At 37.4% G+C, this 12,443-nt stretch overlaps 2 protein-coding genes across 3 annotated transcripts; both read left to right on the top strand.

Moving 5' to 3' along the window:
* Positions 1-851: 851 nt before the first annotated feature.
* On the top strand, positions 852-6,782 carry map9 (microtubule-associated protein 9). 2 transcript variants are annotated; one of them, XM_080455986.1, is made up of 13 exons: positions 852-1,143; positions 1,758-1,848; positions 2,424-2,846; positions 2,996-3,207; positions 3,314-3,413; positions 3,513-3,565; positions 3,777-3,850; positions 3,938-4,100; positions 4,690-4,779; positions 5,182-5,343; positions 5,430-5,575; positions 5,909-6,044; positions 6,280-6,782. In XM_080455986.1, exons 1-13 carry the CDS (start codon positions 1,072-1,074, stop codon positions 6,397-6,399), a joined length of 1,842 nt encoding a protein of 613 aa, XP_080312112.1. In that variant the 5' UTR covers positions 852-1,071; the 3' UTR covers positions 6,400-6,782. The 2 variants fall into 2 exon arrangements, with proteins under 2 accessions (XP_080312112.1, XP_080312111.1); XM_080455985.1 differs by having other exon boundaries at positions 3,498-3,565.
* A 559-nt stretch (positions 6,783-7,341) lies between these two features.
* ufsp2 (ufm1-specific peptidase 2) lies at positions 7,342-12,112 on the top strand. The gene is made up of 12 exons (XM_080414849.1): positions 7,342-7,460; positions 8,151-8,241; positions 8,452-8,635; positions 8,716-8,782; positions 8,928-9,082; positions 9,387-9,579; positions 9,696-9,842; positions 9,991-10,155; positions 10,385-10,509; positions 10,608-10,684; positions 10,956-11,080; positions 11,473-12,112. Exons 1-12 carry the CDS (start codon positions 7,458-7,460, stop codon positions 11,557-11,559), a joined length of 1,419 nt encoding a protein of 472 aa, XP_080270975.1. The 5' UTR covers positions 7,342-7,457; the 3' UTR covers positions 11,560-12,112.
* The last annotated feature ends 331 nt before the right edge of the window (positions 12,113-12,443 follow it).

Raw genomic sequence — 12,443 nt, 5'->3', positions numbered from 1 at the left:
TTTTTTACATTTTGGAAAACACAGTGTTCTTGCAGCCTACATGAAAATGAACATACACACATGCACACTACAGCATCACATAAGAAAATGTGTCTTTTTTATGACATAAAATAGTTGATATCTAGCTGGTTGATATCTAGCGATGCAGTCCTCTACCGCAGTCGTTCTCAATCTCAACCAGTGGTCCGGGGACCACCAGTGGTCCTTGGGGCCGGTTCCAGGTGGTCCCCAGCTAAATGTCATGATGGAGAGTTGGTAACCAAATGACCCTTATAGATCTTTAACTCTTGAGAGTGTAAAATTAAACCATATGGTTTAATTTTACACTCTCAAGAGTTAAATTATTGTTAAACATCTGCATCATCACTGAATTAAAGAATTATTATTTTGATAAACGTTGGCCTGTCATCTCTCCTCTATGGTACCACAGCATGGAATTGTGGACAAAATCGTAACCAACTATAACAAAAATATTCTTCAGTTTTGGGTCTGAGATCAATCTCATCAAATGGTGGTCCGTGGCTCAAATGCCGAATAGATAATGGACCTCGATATGAAAAAGGTTGAAAACCACTGCTCTACCACCATCTAGTGATCAGCAGGGGAATGGCGTGGAGAGATTATATACATAGGCTATAATGAGTGGATTGTTTGTTAGACTACTTGCTGTAGTAATACGTAAAAAGTAAAATGCCGACATGATATATTACTATTATTAAGTAATGTTAAAGCCGTTCAGAAGTTGGAGCTATGGATGAAGAAGATTTGGTGTGCTCCTGAGCATGCGCAGATTTTAACCCGGAACTGAGCCTACCTTTCGGGTTTCCCTGGGTTACCGTCGTCAACAACCATAACAGGCGGTCTAGTTCACTAGTATGCTGACTGTTGTCTTTGTCGTTCGTTTCAAAGTTGTAGCCATTTACATTGATATTGTTGATTTTTCTGGCTTGTGAGGCGGACAGCTGTCTATACAGTAGGTTGGGTAGCTTAAAAAGCTAACCCCATTGAAACTTAACAGTAGTAATAGCTGAATAGCTCCTCAAACCAAAGTGTCTAGGTCTTGTTTTTAAAATGACCGACAGAAAGATCAGGACACTGGCTTACACTAAAAGCCCCAAAGCGTCAAGAAGAACAACGTTTCAGGTAAATCGTAAATTAGCCTGGACAAAATGCTAGAAAGAGAGGACTGGACTCACTGTTAGCATTGGTGTGTGCTACTATTGGTGGTGGAAAAACTACTCACACATTTTACTTAAGTAAAAGTATCAGTTCTGCAATGTAGATATAGGCTACTCTGTTACAAGTAGAAGTCCTGTATTAAAATGTACTTGAGTAAACGTACAAAAGTATTGGCATCAAAATTAAGTACCAAAAGTAGGCTACTCATTGTGCAGAATTTCACAACTTCAAAATGTATAACAAATCTTTTGAAAATGGCAGATCTACAAGCTCACAATGCATCGCGATGCATTGTGAGTTGTAGATCTGCTATTTTCAAATTGCCAAAATATATAAGGCTGAAGTGGTTAGTGTGTTTTGTAATAATAATGATAAAGTACAATATTTGCCTCTGAGATGTGGAGTAGAAGTAAGATTGTAATAAAATTGTAAATACTGAAGAAAGTTTTAAAAAAATGCCTCAAACTTGCACTTAAGTACAGTACTTGAGTACATGAACTTAGTTACTTTCCACCACTGGTTACTGTTGTATCAAATGTAGTTGTGATGGTGAAATACAATGTTGGGTATCTTTCTAGGATGAACTGGAAGCTGCAGTCTCTTCTAGGTCAAGTAAAAAGACCACTTCTGAGTACTCCTATTCAGATGAATTTGATGAAGATGATAATGGTAAGATCACAGAACATAACGCACCCAAACGTCTTCTAACTGTGCCTCCTCTTTAGTAACGACTTTAAATCCACAATTTTGACAATCTAGAAAATGCATATATTCAATACTTTATATAAACAGCATTTCCTTGCTATTTAATAAATCATACTGTACTCCCACCTTCTTACACCATTTCACATTAAAAGCCCAATACTCAAATCCACAAGAATAATTCAGAATTATAACGAGAGTGTGTATAATATAAACTCGCATTATAATTCTTAATTATTCTTGCAAACACAGTACTGCTAGCAAGGCAATAGTGATCATCCTGAGAAAGCTTGTTTGATTGTCCTACTATTACTTAATTACTACTGAATTGTAATCAGGCACAGGATTTCTGTAGCTAGTTGAGATTAAAAAGAGGTGACAAAGCTGTCAATGCTGACTGGAAAAAAAGAAGAATGACAGCATATATAGCAAAGATGCATAGAGCTGTACAAGTACAACCATCATTGAATTGCTGCAGATGCATTTGGGAAAACATGGTTTGCTCTTTCTAGTTCCTTAACCATTATAATGTTCTCTTACAGATTTTTTGAAGGACCTTCTCAAATCAAGGAAAAAGAGGAATGCATTGGCAGCTATGAAGAAGATGGCCAAAATGAATGACTTTGAGCTGTCAGATGATGAAGGTGAAAAAAGCAGACCTAAGAGAGTCTCATTCCTGAAAACGCAAAGAGTTGTCACCTCGTCTCAAGATATTATGGCACCAGATTCACAGCAAGACGAGCATCTTCCTGAACCACCCAACAGTAACCAGAATGACTCATCTGACTCCCAGCTTTCTCAAAGTTTCAATAAAGAACACTCCAAATCTGCAGCTTCTGACATGAGTGCTATGGATCCCTTGCTCCCTGAAAGTTCTGAGCTGAGGAGAGACTCCGTTCATGAAGAAGGAAGTGAAGCCAACAGTCCACAGCCATTGGAAACAAGCTCTGCGCACATCTCAACAGGTCTGTTTCCACAATGTACAGACAGTACTTGGCTTGTTATGTCATAAAGAATAACAAAATATAATATTGTAAATATATCACAACTTTGACTGCATGCAGGAATGTTTGTTGTGTCTTTTTAATTTAAAATAATTCCCATTCTTTTACAGATGGCACCGTTGACAGGGAGCTGCCCACACCCAAACCAAGGGCAAGAACCCGTGCACTGAGATCACAGGGAATAGTGGACCTAACTGAAGACACTGGAACTCCGCAAAGCAGGGCCATGACTTCCTCTGTGTCTATTCCTCTCTCAAGTGATACGGCCAGCAATTCAACCACATCCCCTCGCAGGGCAACTTCCAGGAGCTGTAGTTTACCTGTAAGTGTCTTTGTTCTACAATTTGTGAAGTTTTTTTTAAAACGCTATTTTAAAAGCTTTTTTTTTTTTTTCAACCAACTGATGCTGTGTGTTTTTTCCCCCCTAGGTGCCTGAAAGAGACCAGTCAGACTCAATTAATTCCTCCCAAGCCAGAACTGAGCGGTCACGGTCACTCACCATTTCCACAGTAGATTCTGGAACTAAAGGTACCAGCTGTAGAGCTAAGTGTCACCTTATCTGGTATAACCCCTTTTTATTTTTTGTTTTAACATACATTTTTATCCCTCTAGATTACCATACTTCAGATGACAGTAAAGCCCATGAGGGAAAATACTCAATGTCGTTTGAAGAATTTCATGTAAGACAGTCATCACTGGCTTTTGCCATGAAGTATATTATTGTGCAGAAAATGATTTGTCTCAAGTCACATATACATTTGAAGATTGTACCTCTATTAGGCTTCAGTGCCTATGGATAAATACTATATATTTATTAGATTGTAGATTAGATTGCTACTGTAACTAATCCTTACTGCTGTGAGCACTTTAAAAACAATTATTCTTATTTAGGAACATTCAGAGGAACATTTGGATCACTCCATCAGTCGACTCAGTCATGACCCTGAAAACTCCCCAGATACCAGGTAGGCAAATGCTTGTAGCCTTGTTGTATCAATGGAAAAAAGTGATATTGACAATATATATATATTTTTAATCCTTTTTTAAAATAGGACACCAAGTTTGCTTATTAAATGCCCCCGGAGATCCCAGAGTGCGTGCTCCTCAAAAGTAAAGTCCAAGTATATGGGAACACTGAAAGTTCTGGATCTAAAAGTGCCTGGGGAGGACTCCCAGCCAGAAGCAGCAGATTCACTCAGGGCTGCCATTTATCAGGTCAGAGTCCAGTTTCATTATCTATTCTGTACTGTATTCTTATGGTTTAGAATAGAAACAGAATCAGAAAGACTTTATTGTCACTCTTTAAGAAATACTTTGCAGTAATAACAAAACACTTTTGCCCAGGCTCCTGGTACATGTAGCACAAACATATAAAATAAAAGCGAGAGTGACATTGGGAACCAAAATGATTGGTTAGAAGTGAACGTGGACGTGAATGCATGTGGGAACGACACCACTTTATCATGGACTCAAAACAGTGAACTAGATCATGCTAACACACAGCTAATTAGCACCAACACTCACAAGAAACAGGAGGGCTGTGTACCGGCCGGGAAATACATCTTCCTGGAACTCTTTAAGTGCAAAGCCTAAGAGTAATTCATTAACCAGGGAAATCAGAAGAGGGTAACAGACAGAGCTCAGAGCCCTGATTTTGTCCTCTCCATCTTTGCTATGCTTTTGTCTTTTTATCAGTAGTGCAGCAGGAATTTTACACTCTCGTTCTACCTCAGTGTATTTGTTGTTATACTACAGTAATACACTATTTGGATTTCTTTATTTAAAAAAACCCCAACAACAACAGGAATGGCTGCAAAAGAAAAAGGAGAAGTTACGAGAGAACATGCAACTCAAGACACAAGAAGACAACTTGAAAGAAGAGAGAAAGAAAAAGGTAAAAAAAAAAGGGGGAAATATACCTTCATAAGCCATATTATTGAAAACTATGTGAAATAATACAAAACAATGTATTATGGAAGTATGTTGTTAATCCTTGTCCTACAATATGTTCTGACAATCTGAAAATCATACAATCAAAATGCCATGGTACAGGCATTTATTGTTTTGAGTATGTCTTTTGGTCCTATGACCCCCCCCCCATATTTGTATATAGCTATGCTCTGATCCCTTCTTTCCCCAGAGAACTACGTGACCACCGACCTGAGTGTCAATGTACTTCTTATATAATGCATTAAACTTCTACAGTATCTTACAAATATAAAGGCTCCTTTTGCCTCAACATCCTGAATGATCCAGAATTCCTCAACAGTAATTGGTTATCTGTTTGACACTACAGCAAGATCAGGATAAAAGGGAACATGCCATTCTATCCTATAATGCTTGGAAAGAAAAGAAGTCAGAAACTCTCAAAGAAAAAGCCAAACAAAAGCATGCCACCATCAGAAAAGAGCAAAGAGCGATTGAAGAGAAAGAAGAAAAAAAGGAAGCTGCCAAAAAGGTCTGTGGTGATTTCTTTGTACATTTGGCTTAATGGTAATATGTTTGGCTTAGTAATGAGGGTAAATGTTGTTATAATCTTTACAGATGTTTGAAAAATGGAAACAGGAGCATGATGAACTGCTCAAGGAGAAGTACCGACAACAGAAAGGGGCTGAAAGTAAACATAAGCAGAAAAAACAGCATACGGAGGAGGAAAGAAAGAAAGATAGCAACTCTGCTTTTTCAGACTGGTATTTATTACTTATTATTATTATTATAGGTATTTAGCACTTCTTTCTGACCATAAAGTTTTTTATAAAGTAGTTTGAGAGGTACTAAATAAGTAAGTGACTCACAACGTTAATAAAAAAAACGCATATTTCTCCTAAACCATTGTTAATGTTGTTGCAAGTAAACAACCTCAGACCATTGTTGAACATCCAGACACATGGGTTTGCGCTCCCATCATTTTCATTTCACGTACCGGCGTTAATTGAATTGAACTTTTGAATGTCAAAAGTCAATCAAGCTTATCAGAATATGTATTTATGCCCCCCCCCCCTCCTCTTTCCAAATAATTTTAGGAAAGAAAAAAAGAAGACTTTCGTCATGGAAAAGATTACTGAGGAGCGCAAGGAAAATGAAAATAAAGCACAGGAAGAGACATACTTGAAAGAAGAAAAGGACAAAATGGCATTAGAGATGTATGAAAAGTGGTTGGTAAGTACAGTAGTAGTGGTAATATGGGCATACAAGCTGTATACAAGGTTTCAGTTACCTTGCTACTTTTCTTTTTTTTTTACCTTTGAACTCCTACCAATTATTGAATTCAGTCTGGTTCCCTAAATAGCTCCTAATATCTTGAGTATTGTTCTGTGGTGATACTGTTTGGACAGGACTTCTAGTTTTCTTGTCAAGTTTGTAATGACCGTCGACTTTGCAATCTTCCCAACAGATAAAGAAAGAACGAGAACAGAGAAGACAGAGGGAAGAGAGAAAAATACAGGCTATCCTCGAAGATGAGCCACCTCCTCCTTGGAGCCCTCCGAATAAAACCATACCATTTAGAAAATAATTCATCAGTTGTCATAAACCATCTTTGTGATATCTGTTAAGCCTGTGTGTTTCATACTACTGTAATAGTTTCTATTTTGATTCTTCAGATTTTAATCAGATTTGGTTGTAGTCTACAGTGGCAAATGGTAATGTTTACATTTTTACACATCCTTGTTTTCCAGAGGTAAGATTTTGTATTTTTGAGCAATATTTATATAGACACATCTGTATATTTTGCTATACAGGTCAGTTGACAGCTTTGTAATTCATAATTTTTTTTTAATAAATGATGGCTGATTTCTCATTGTGTTAACTTCAGAATTTAAAGGAACAATAGTTTCATACAAAGTATTATTTATTGTATGTAAGTAGTATGACATTTCTAACAAAAGTTGCACTTGATTAAAGCCATGTGTGTTGTAAGCTTTTCTATATAGAATCATTTGCAATAAAATGCATTTATAATGAAAATTCAGAAGGTCGCACTCTGCTTTCCTTTGTTTTGTTTCATTACAATGCTCTGACATTTTTTAAAATTCATTTTATTGGTCCTATCACTATTTTAATTATTTTGTTTTATATAGTGCATTAACTTCTCGTTCTATCAATCCCTGAAGAGAACACTCAACTTTAAGTAATTATTATCCATGCTCTAATGCAGTGGTTCTCAAACTTTTTCATGTCATGTATTTGGCCATGGACCCCCATTTAAAAGATTTTGTGCCAGGGACTCTCCAAACAAAACTTGTGTTGTTAAAATGACACACTTTTAAACTTTTTTCCCAGATGTATTTTTTTTTAAATAACAGATCTTCAAGCTCTTTCAAATAGCCTATGTAGGGTTAAAGTGGTCAAACTGATTTCGAAGCGACAGTATGATTCATTTTGACCAGTTCCACCAAATGCAGCAGTGGGCGGGGAGAATATGGGGCGGAACCATTTTCCCGTCCAATAGAATGAAGCAAAAGGGACACGTTGAGCATGCATCACGAACCAACATGTCAGCCTCCACTGTCTGCTACAAAATCAGCTCAATTCATAGTGTAGGCTTGTTGTTGTCATCCACTTGTTTTCACCATGGTAAGTCGGTAGCAGTGTTAAGTGCTGTTTTCTTGATTAAGATATTTTCGTAACTATTCGTTCAACTACTTTAGCTATACTATACTGAAGGCAAGAACTCCAATTCAACCGAAATGCTGATGTTTTGTCAGCATCTGTCATTGTTCAGTTCAGTTTGTTTACTACTGTATAATGACAAAATATGCATTTTTTTATGTTTGAAGACACATGAAGACTTCCTCATAACTGCTTCATTAGCATGTTTCAATAACCTACACAAATTGAGACGGGATGGACCCTGACTTTTCTAGTTCAGATTACATTTCATGTTGCACTACACATATTACATCTTCTTGCAATTGTTTTGTTTCTTTTTACGTACACCCAATGTTACAAACTAAATTAAAATTCAGTAAACGCAAGGACTTTTTTGGTTCTATCCTCTTAGACAAAGGGTTTGACTGTACTTGTGCTGTTTTTTTTAAATAAAATATAATAAAATATTCAATCAATCAGTCAAAACAAAAAACACAATTACACAAAGTCTGACATGAGTCCATATATCTATATCCATTATCAATTTGTCATTTGACCTTCACAAATAAAAAGAAACAAAGCAAAATATACTAATACTAATAATGCTAAATTATATTAGTGAGTGGAGCCTGACTTGACCATGGAGGTATTTAAAAGGACTTGATTCTCTCTCAGGTGCTTCTTGACTTAGGGTCCCCTGAGACGGGGACCATTATGCGTGTAAAGGGGCCGTTGGAGTTCAAATGTCAATTTGAAAGCACCGATGGTATGTTTGTCCAAGTTTGTGTTCTCAATTATTAGTATATCTAGTTTCATGTTCCAAAGAATGCTTTTGTGAGACACATTACATAAATGTTATATGAACCCCATTGCCTTTTATATTCACTATTCTAAAATATTTGTTTCAATTCCATCATGTGCTCAAATCCTGAGTCAATATACCTCAGCTAAACATGAGTATGTTTTCTTCTTCCAGCATCTCTTGTGCACAAGGCAATCTCGAGAACATTTGAGACTCTCCGCTCCCAAGTGAAATCAAAGTCTCTTGTTCTCTTGGTCTGTGAAAGTCCTGTTTTTATTTGGCCAAACCAAGATGTGTTAGCAACACATGAAGCGATAACCCCAAATACACTGTGGGAAGATATCCTACAGTGGATAAAGTAGGTTCTCATTTATAGATTTTGATTTCACTGTGATCTCTGCCCTTATAAACTTCATAATACTTACAATCTTTTCATAGGGCCGATGAACAAGACGGCACTAGCAAGAAATCTACAAAAAAGAAAGGCAAAATGATAACAACTTCAGTGAGTTTGGTATTTCTGTTTGGTTCATATTATTTTGGGTTTATTATTCTATTACTCGTCTTGCCAGTTTGCTATCACCTTCTCTCTCTTCTCAAAATCGTACATCCATGTTTGTGTGCTGTACATGTCTACACTTGTGAATTAGAGCGTCATTAATCTACGCCTGATGATGGAGGTGACAGAGCCAGGGCAGGTCTTTGCCCCAACCCTCAGCAAAACAATTCAGAAGCACCACTTCCTCAATACAACTCTGCCCATGGATTGTGTTGTCCACGTACCCAGCAATGAGACCATGAAGTTGTACGTACACACGCACAAGAGTTTTGATATACATTTTATTCACCATACCTTGAGAACTGTAAACAATGATCCAGATACCGCTTAAGCCCTATTTTATACTTTGCCAACAGTAACCTCAAAATGTCTCACGAATGCGACGCATTGTGAGCTTGTAGATCAGCTGTTTCCTTAAGTTAAAAATTTAAATAAATAAATGCCCCAGAGGGTGCCAGGGTGAAAGTGGTAAAGAAATAATTATATCCTAAATAAATGCTACTGCTACTGTATAAAGCTTAACTATTATGCCCTCATTCTGCTGTTGCAGTGCCTGTGAAAACATGTTGGAAAAGCTAGTAGACCAGCTGTATGAGATGGAGAAGGTTGTGCTGAGGTACATCAAGGGAACAGCTCTGCTGGTGCCTCAGCCACTCCACTTCCTCCTTCCAAAGCCAAAGGGACTGGTGAGCATAGTTTACCCTGCAGGACTGCCTGACAGCCAACTGGAGACACACCGCAAGGTAGGAGTTGCTTTCTAAGACAATGCATAGGTCTATATTACTGTTCCAAACTAGTTGTTGGTATGTTATTACGTAGAATACTAATCACACAATACTAATAAAGTCTGTCTGTGTAGGAGTTACATCAGAGGTTTGAGCTGCCAGAAGACAGGCCGTATTTCAGAAGAGCTAATGCCTATCATTTTTCTGATGAGCCCTATAAAGATGGCTACCTCCGGAACCCTCATCTGGCTCTGACGCATCCCAATCTGGAAGATGGCAAGGTTGACCTTATTCCTAGACTAGCATTCATTAGCAAAAATACTGTAAATGCAGACGAGCTGACTGGATCGTAAATAAAAAAAATTGGCAGTGGTGCATATTTTGCAAAGAAATGCTATTGAACTGTATTCTCTTCCTATGTTTTATTAGTTGTACTTGGTCCAGGGGATCTACAGCTACCATCACTACATGCAGGATCGTATGGATGACAATGGCTGGGGCTGTGCCTATCGCTCCCTCCAGACTATCTGCTCATGGGTCCAGCAGCAGGGCTATGCTGAGCAGCCTGTGCCCACACACAAGCAAATACAGCAGGTACCCTGTAAAATGTGTTCATTTAACTCTGAGAGTTACAAATGGATAAATTAACAGTAAGGCTTTGACTGTGTAGTGGTGTAAACAGGTCACACTGCATGACCAGGACCATATTATGTCCACATTTGTTTTTTATAAACTTAAGCATATTGGTATTGTAGTGGTATACATATTTGTGGTTGTTTTGAGATACCATCCTTTGTTGGGACACCCTTCTACCCTCATCTAGGCTTTAGTGGACGTCGGAGACAAACAGGCATCGTTTGTGGGGTCACGGCAGTGGATTGGATCTATTGAGGTTCAGGTGGTTTTGGACCAGCTGCTTGGAGTCACTTCAAAGATCATGTTTGTGAGGTATGTTATCTGGTCATGTACCTAACACGTTATACTGTATGTATGATATCATACTATGTGGTGATGATATTTATCCGATCACATCTGGTTACACTCAGTCAGGGAGCTGAGTTGGTGTCAAAAGGCAGAGAACTGGCAAACCACTTCCTTACTGAGGGGACTCCTGTCATGATTGGTGAGATGTACCATCTAATCATAATTTATATAATTGATGTCAGGTCATCTGTGCATCTTTTTTTTTCATTAATCCAAACACCTACAGTAGGACATACTATAATACTACACCAGCAGCATATAATAGTGTATGTCACTGTTGGTGTAGTATATCATCATATTCACATTATGGATTAATGTTAATTTTGTTAAGCTTATTTATTGTATCGATCGTTCGGATCGGATGGAAACTTCAGACAATCCCTGACTCTATGCTGGGTTGTCCCTTCCAGGAGGAGGAGTTCTGGCTCACACTATTCTGGGGGTTGCATGGAGTGAGACGACGGGACAGATCCGCTATCTCATCCTAGACCCACATTACACAGGAGCTGAAGATTTACAGGTTATCACAGACAAGGTAATGTTATACTTAGATAGCATGTTATGAAGAAAGATTTCAGGTCATTGTTTACCTGGAATCCTATCGTGTGTATAGTTTCAATGTACAGGCTGATGATAGGTTCTTGGTTTACTTATGTATTACTTTATTAGTATATTCTTGGTTTACTTATGTATTACTGTATTATTAGATTACTATTTCTATGCATTTGATGTATCCTGTGTTGTCCTTGCTTACTGTAAATCTTTCTGGATTAAGAGAGTCTGCTAAATGCCTAAATTGTAAATTGTTATTGTTTATAACCGTCTGCATAAGTATCATTTATCTTTGTTCAGAATGTGTTTCTGTGCATCACACTGACATGGCAACATGTGTTTGTTTGTTTCTTGTTTTGTTTTTTTTTTATTCAGGGCTGGTGTGGCTGGAAGGGACCAGATTTTTGGGATCAAACTGCTTATTATAACCTTTGTTTGCCTCAGAGGCCCAAGGCAATCTGAGTTCATAATGGCCTTTCCTTTTTGGAATTACAGTATGTGAATGTAAAACTTTGGAACCGTAAATTCATACAATAGTAATTGTATAGATAAGATAATCGTTTATTTATCCCCATGGAGACATTCTGGTGTCATAGCAGCAACAGCAGTAATACATAACCGTACAGGTACGAGTAGAGAGATAAGAATAAGATAAAATAAATAGGCTTAAGAGTCTAACACTAGACATTGCACTTGGTCTGACTGAGTTAACATACAGTATGTATATTCTATCAGGAAATATAAGTATTTATATCACCAGTGGATATACAATTTGCATGAATACCTCAATCAAAATATGAAGGGATATATCTACCAATAGTGGATATGAGACTGATATATGTACAGTGTCAGCCGGCTTTCAACAGTGGGTATCTGTATGCTATCTGCACAGTCTATGAACAATTAATTTATGACTGAATACAGTAAAAGTGAGTCCATGTATGATCACATTGACGTTCCTTCCTCTGAACTCAGTTCAGAGAGAAAGTTTTAATTAAAATACAAAATGATGTTACTGTGTCTGTATTTCAAACAAATCAAAGGGCAAAGAGTTTTGGTTAAAATAATACCAGTGCTCCTGACCTTGTTAACATTCTAAAAAACCCAAGTCTGTGACTTGACATGGTTAATTTCCTGAGACTACTAACATCAGGTGACTTCCGATGTTCTACGAAGTTTATACTGCTGCAATTATTCACTATAAAATTCTAGAAGAGTTTCTTATTGTGAGTCTTATATCTGAACTGTCCTTTATTGTGTATTTTTTAATAATTGACAAAAACGTATTTATAAATGCAATGTAATAAATGCAGTAGTTTGTCATCATTTTACTCCGGCTCTTGAGG

Source organism: Gymnoscopelus braueri (assembly GCF_963280865.1).
Source record: "Gymnoscopelus braueri genome assembly, chromosome: 2".
Classification (NCBI taxonomy): Eukaryota; Metazoa; Chordata; class Actinopteri; order Myctophiformes; family Myctophidae; genus Gymnoscopelus; species Gymnoscopelus braueri.
The sequence above is the reverse complement of the archived record's forward strand: the minus strand, read 5'-3'. Positions and strand labels throughout refer to the sequence as shown.

Coding starts and splice junctions, on each gene's coding strand:
- map9 (XM_080455985.1), top strand. CDS start 1,072: ATGACCGACAGAAAGATCAGGACACTGGCTTACACTAAAAGCCCCAAA. Junction 1,849..2,423: donor ATTTGATGAAGATGATAATG/GTAAGATCACAG, acceptor GTTCTCTTACAG/ATTTTTTGAAGGACCTTCTC. Junction 3,208..3,313: donor CCAGGAGCTGTAGTTTACCT/GTAAGTGTCTTT, acceptor TTTCCCCCCTAG/GTGCCTGAAAGAGACCAGTC.
- ufsp2 (XM_080414849.1), top strand. Junction 8,242..8,451: donor TCAATTTGAAAGCACCGATG/GTATGTTTGTCC, acceptor TTCTTCTTCCAG/CATCTCTTGTGCACAAGGCA. Junction 8,636..8,715: donor GATATCCTACAGTGGATAAA/GTAGGTTCTCAT, acceptor ATCTTTTCATAG/GGCCGATGAACAAGACGGCA.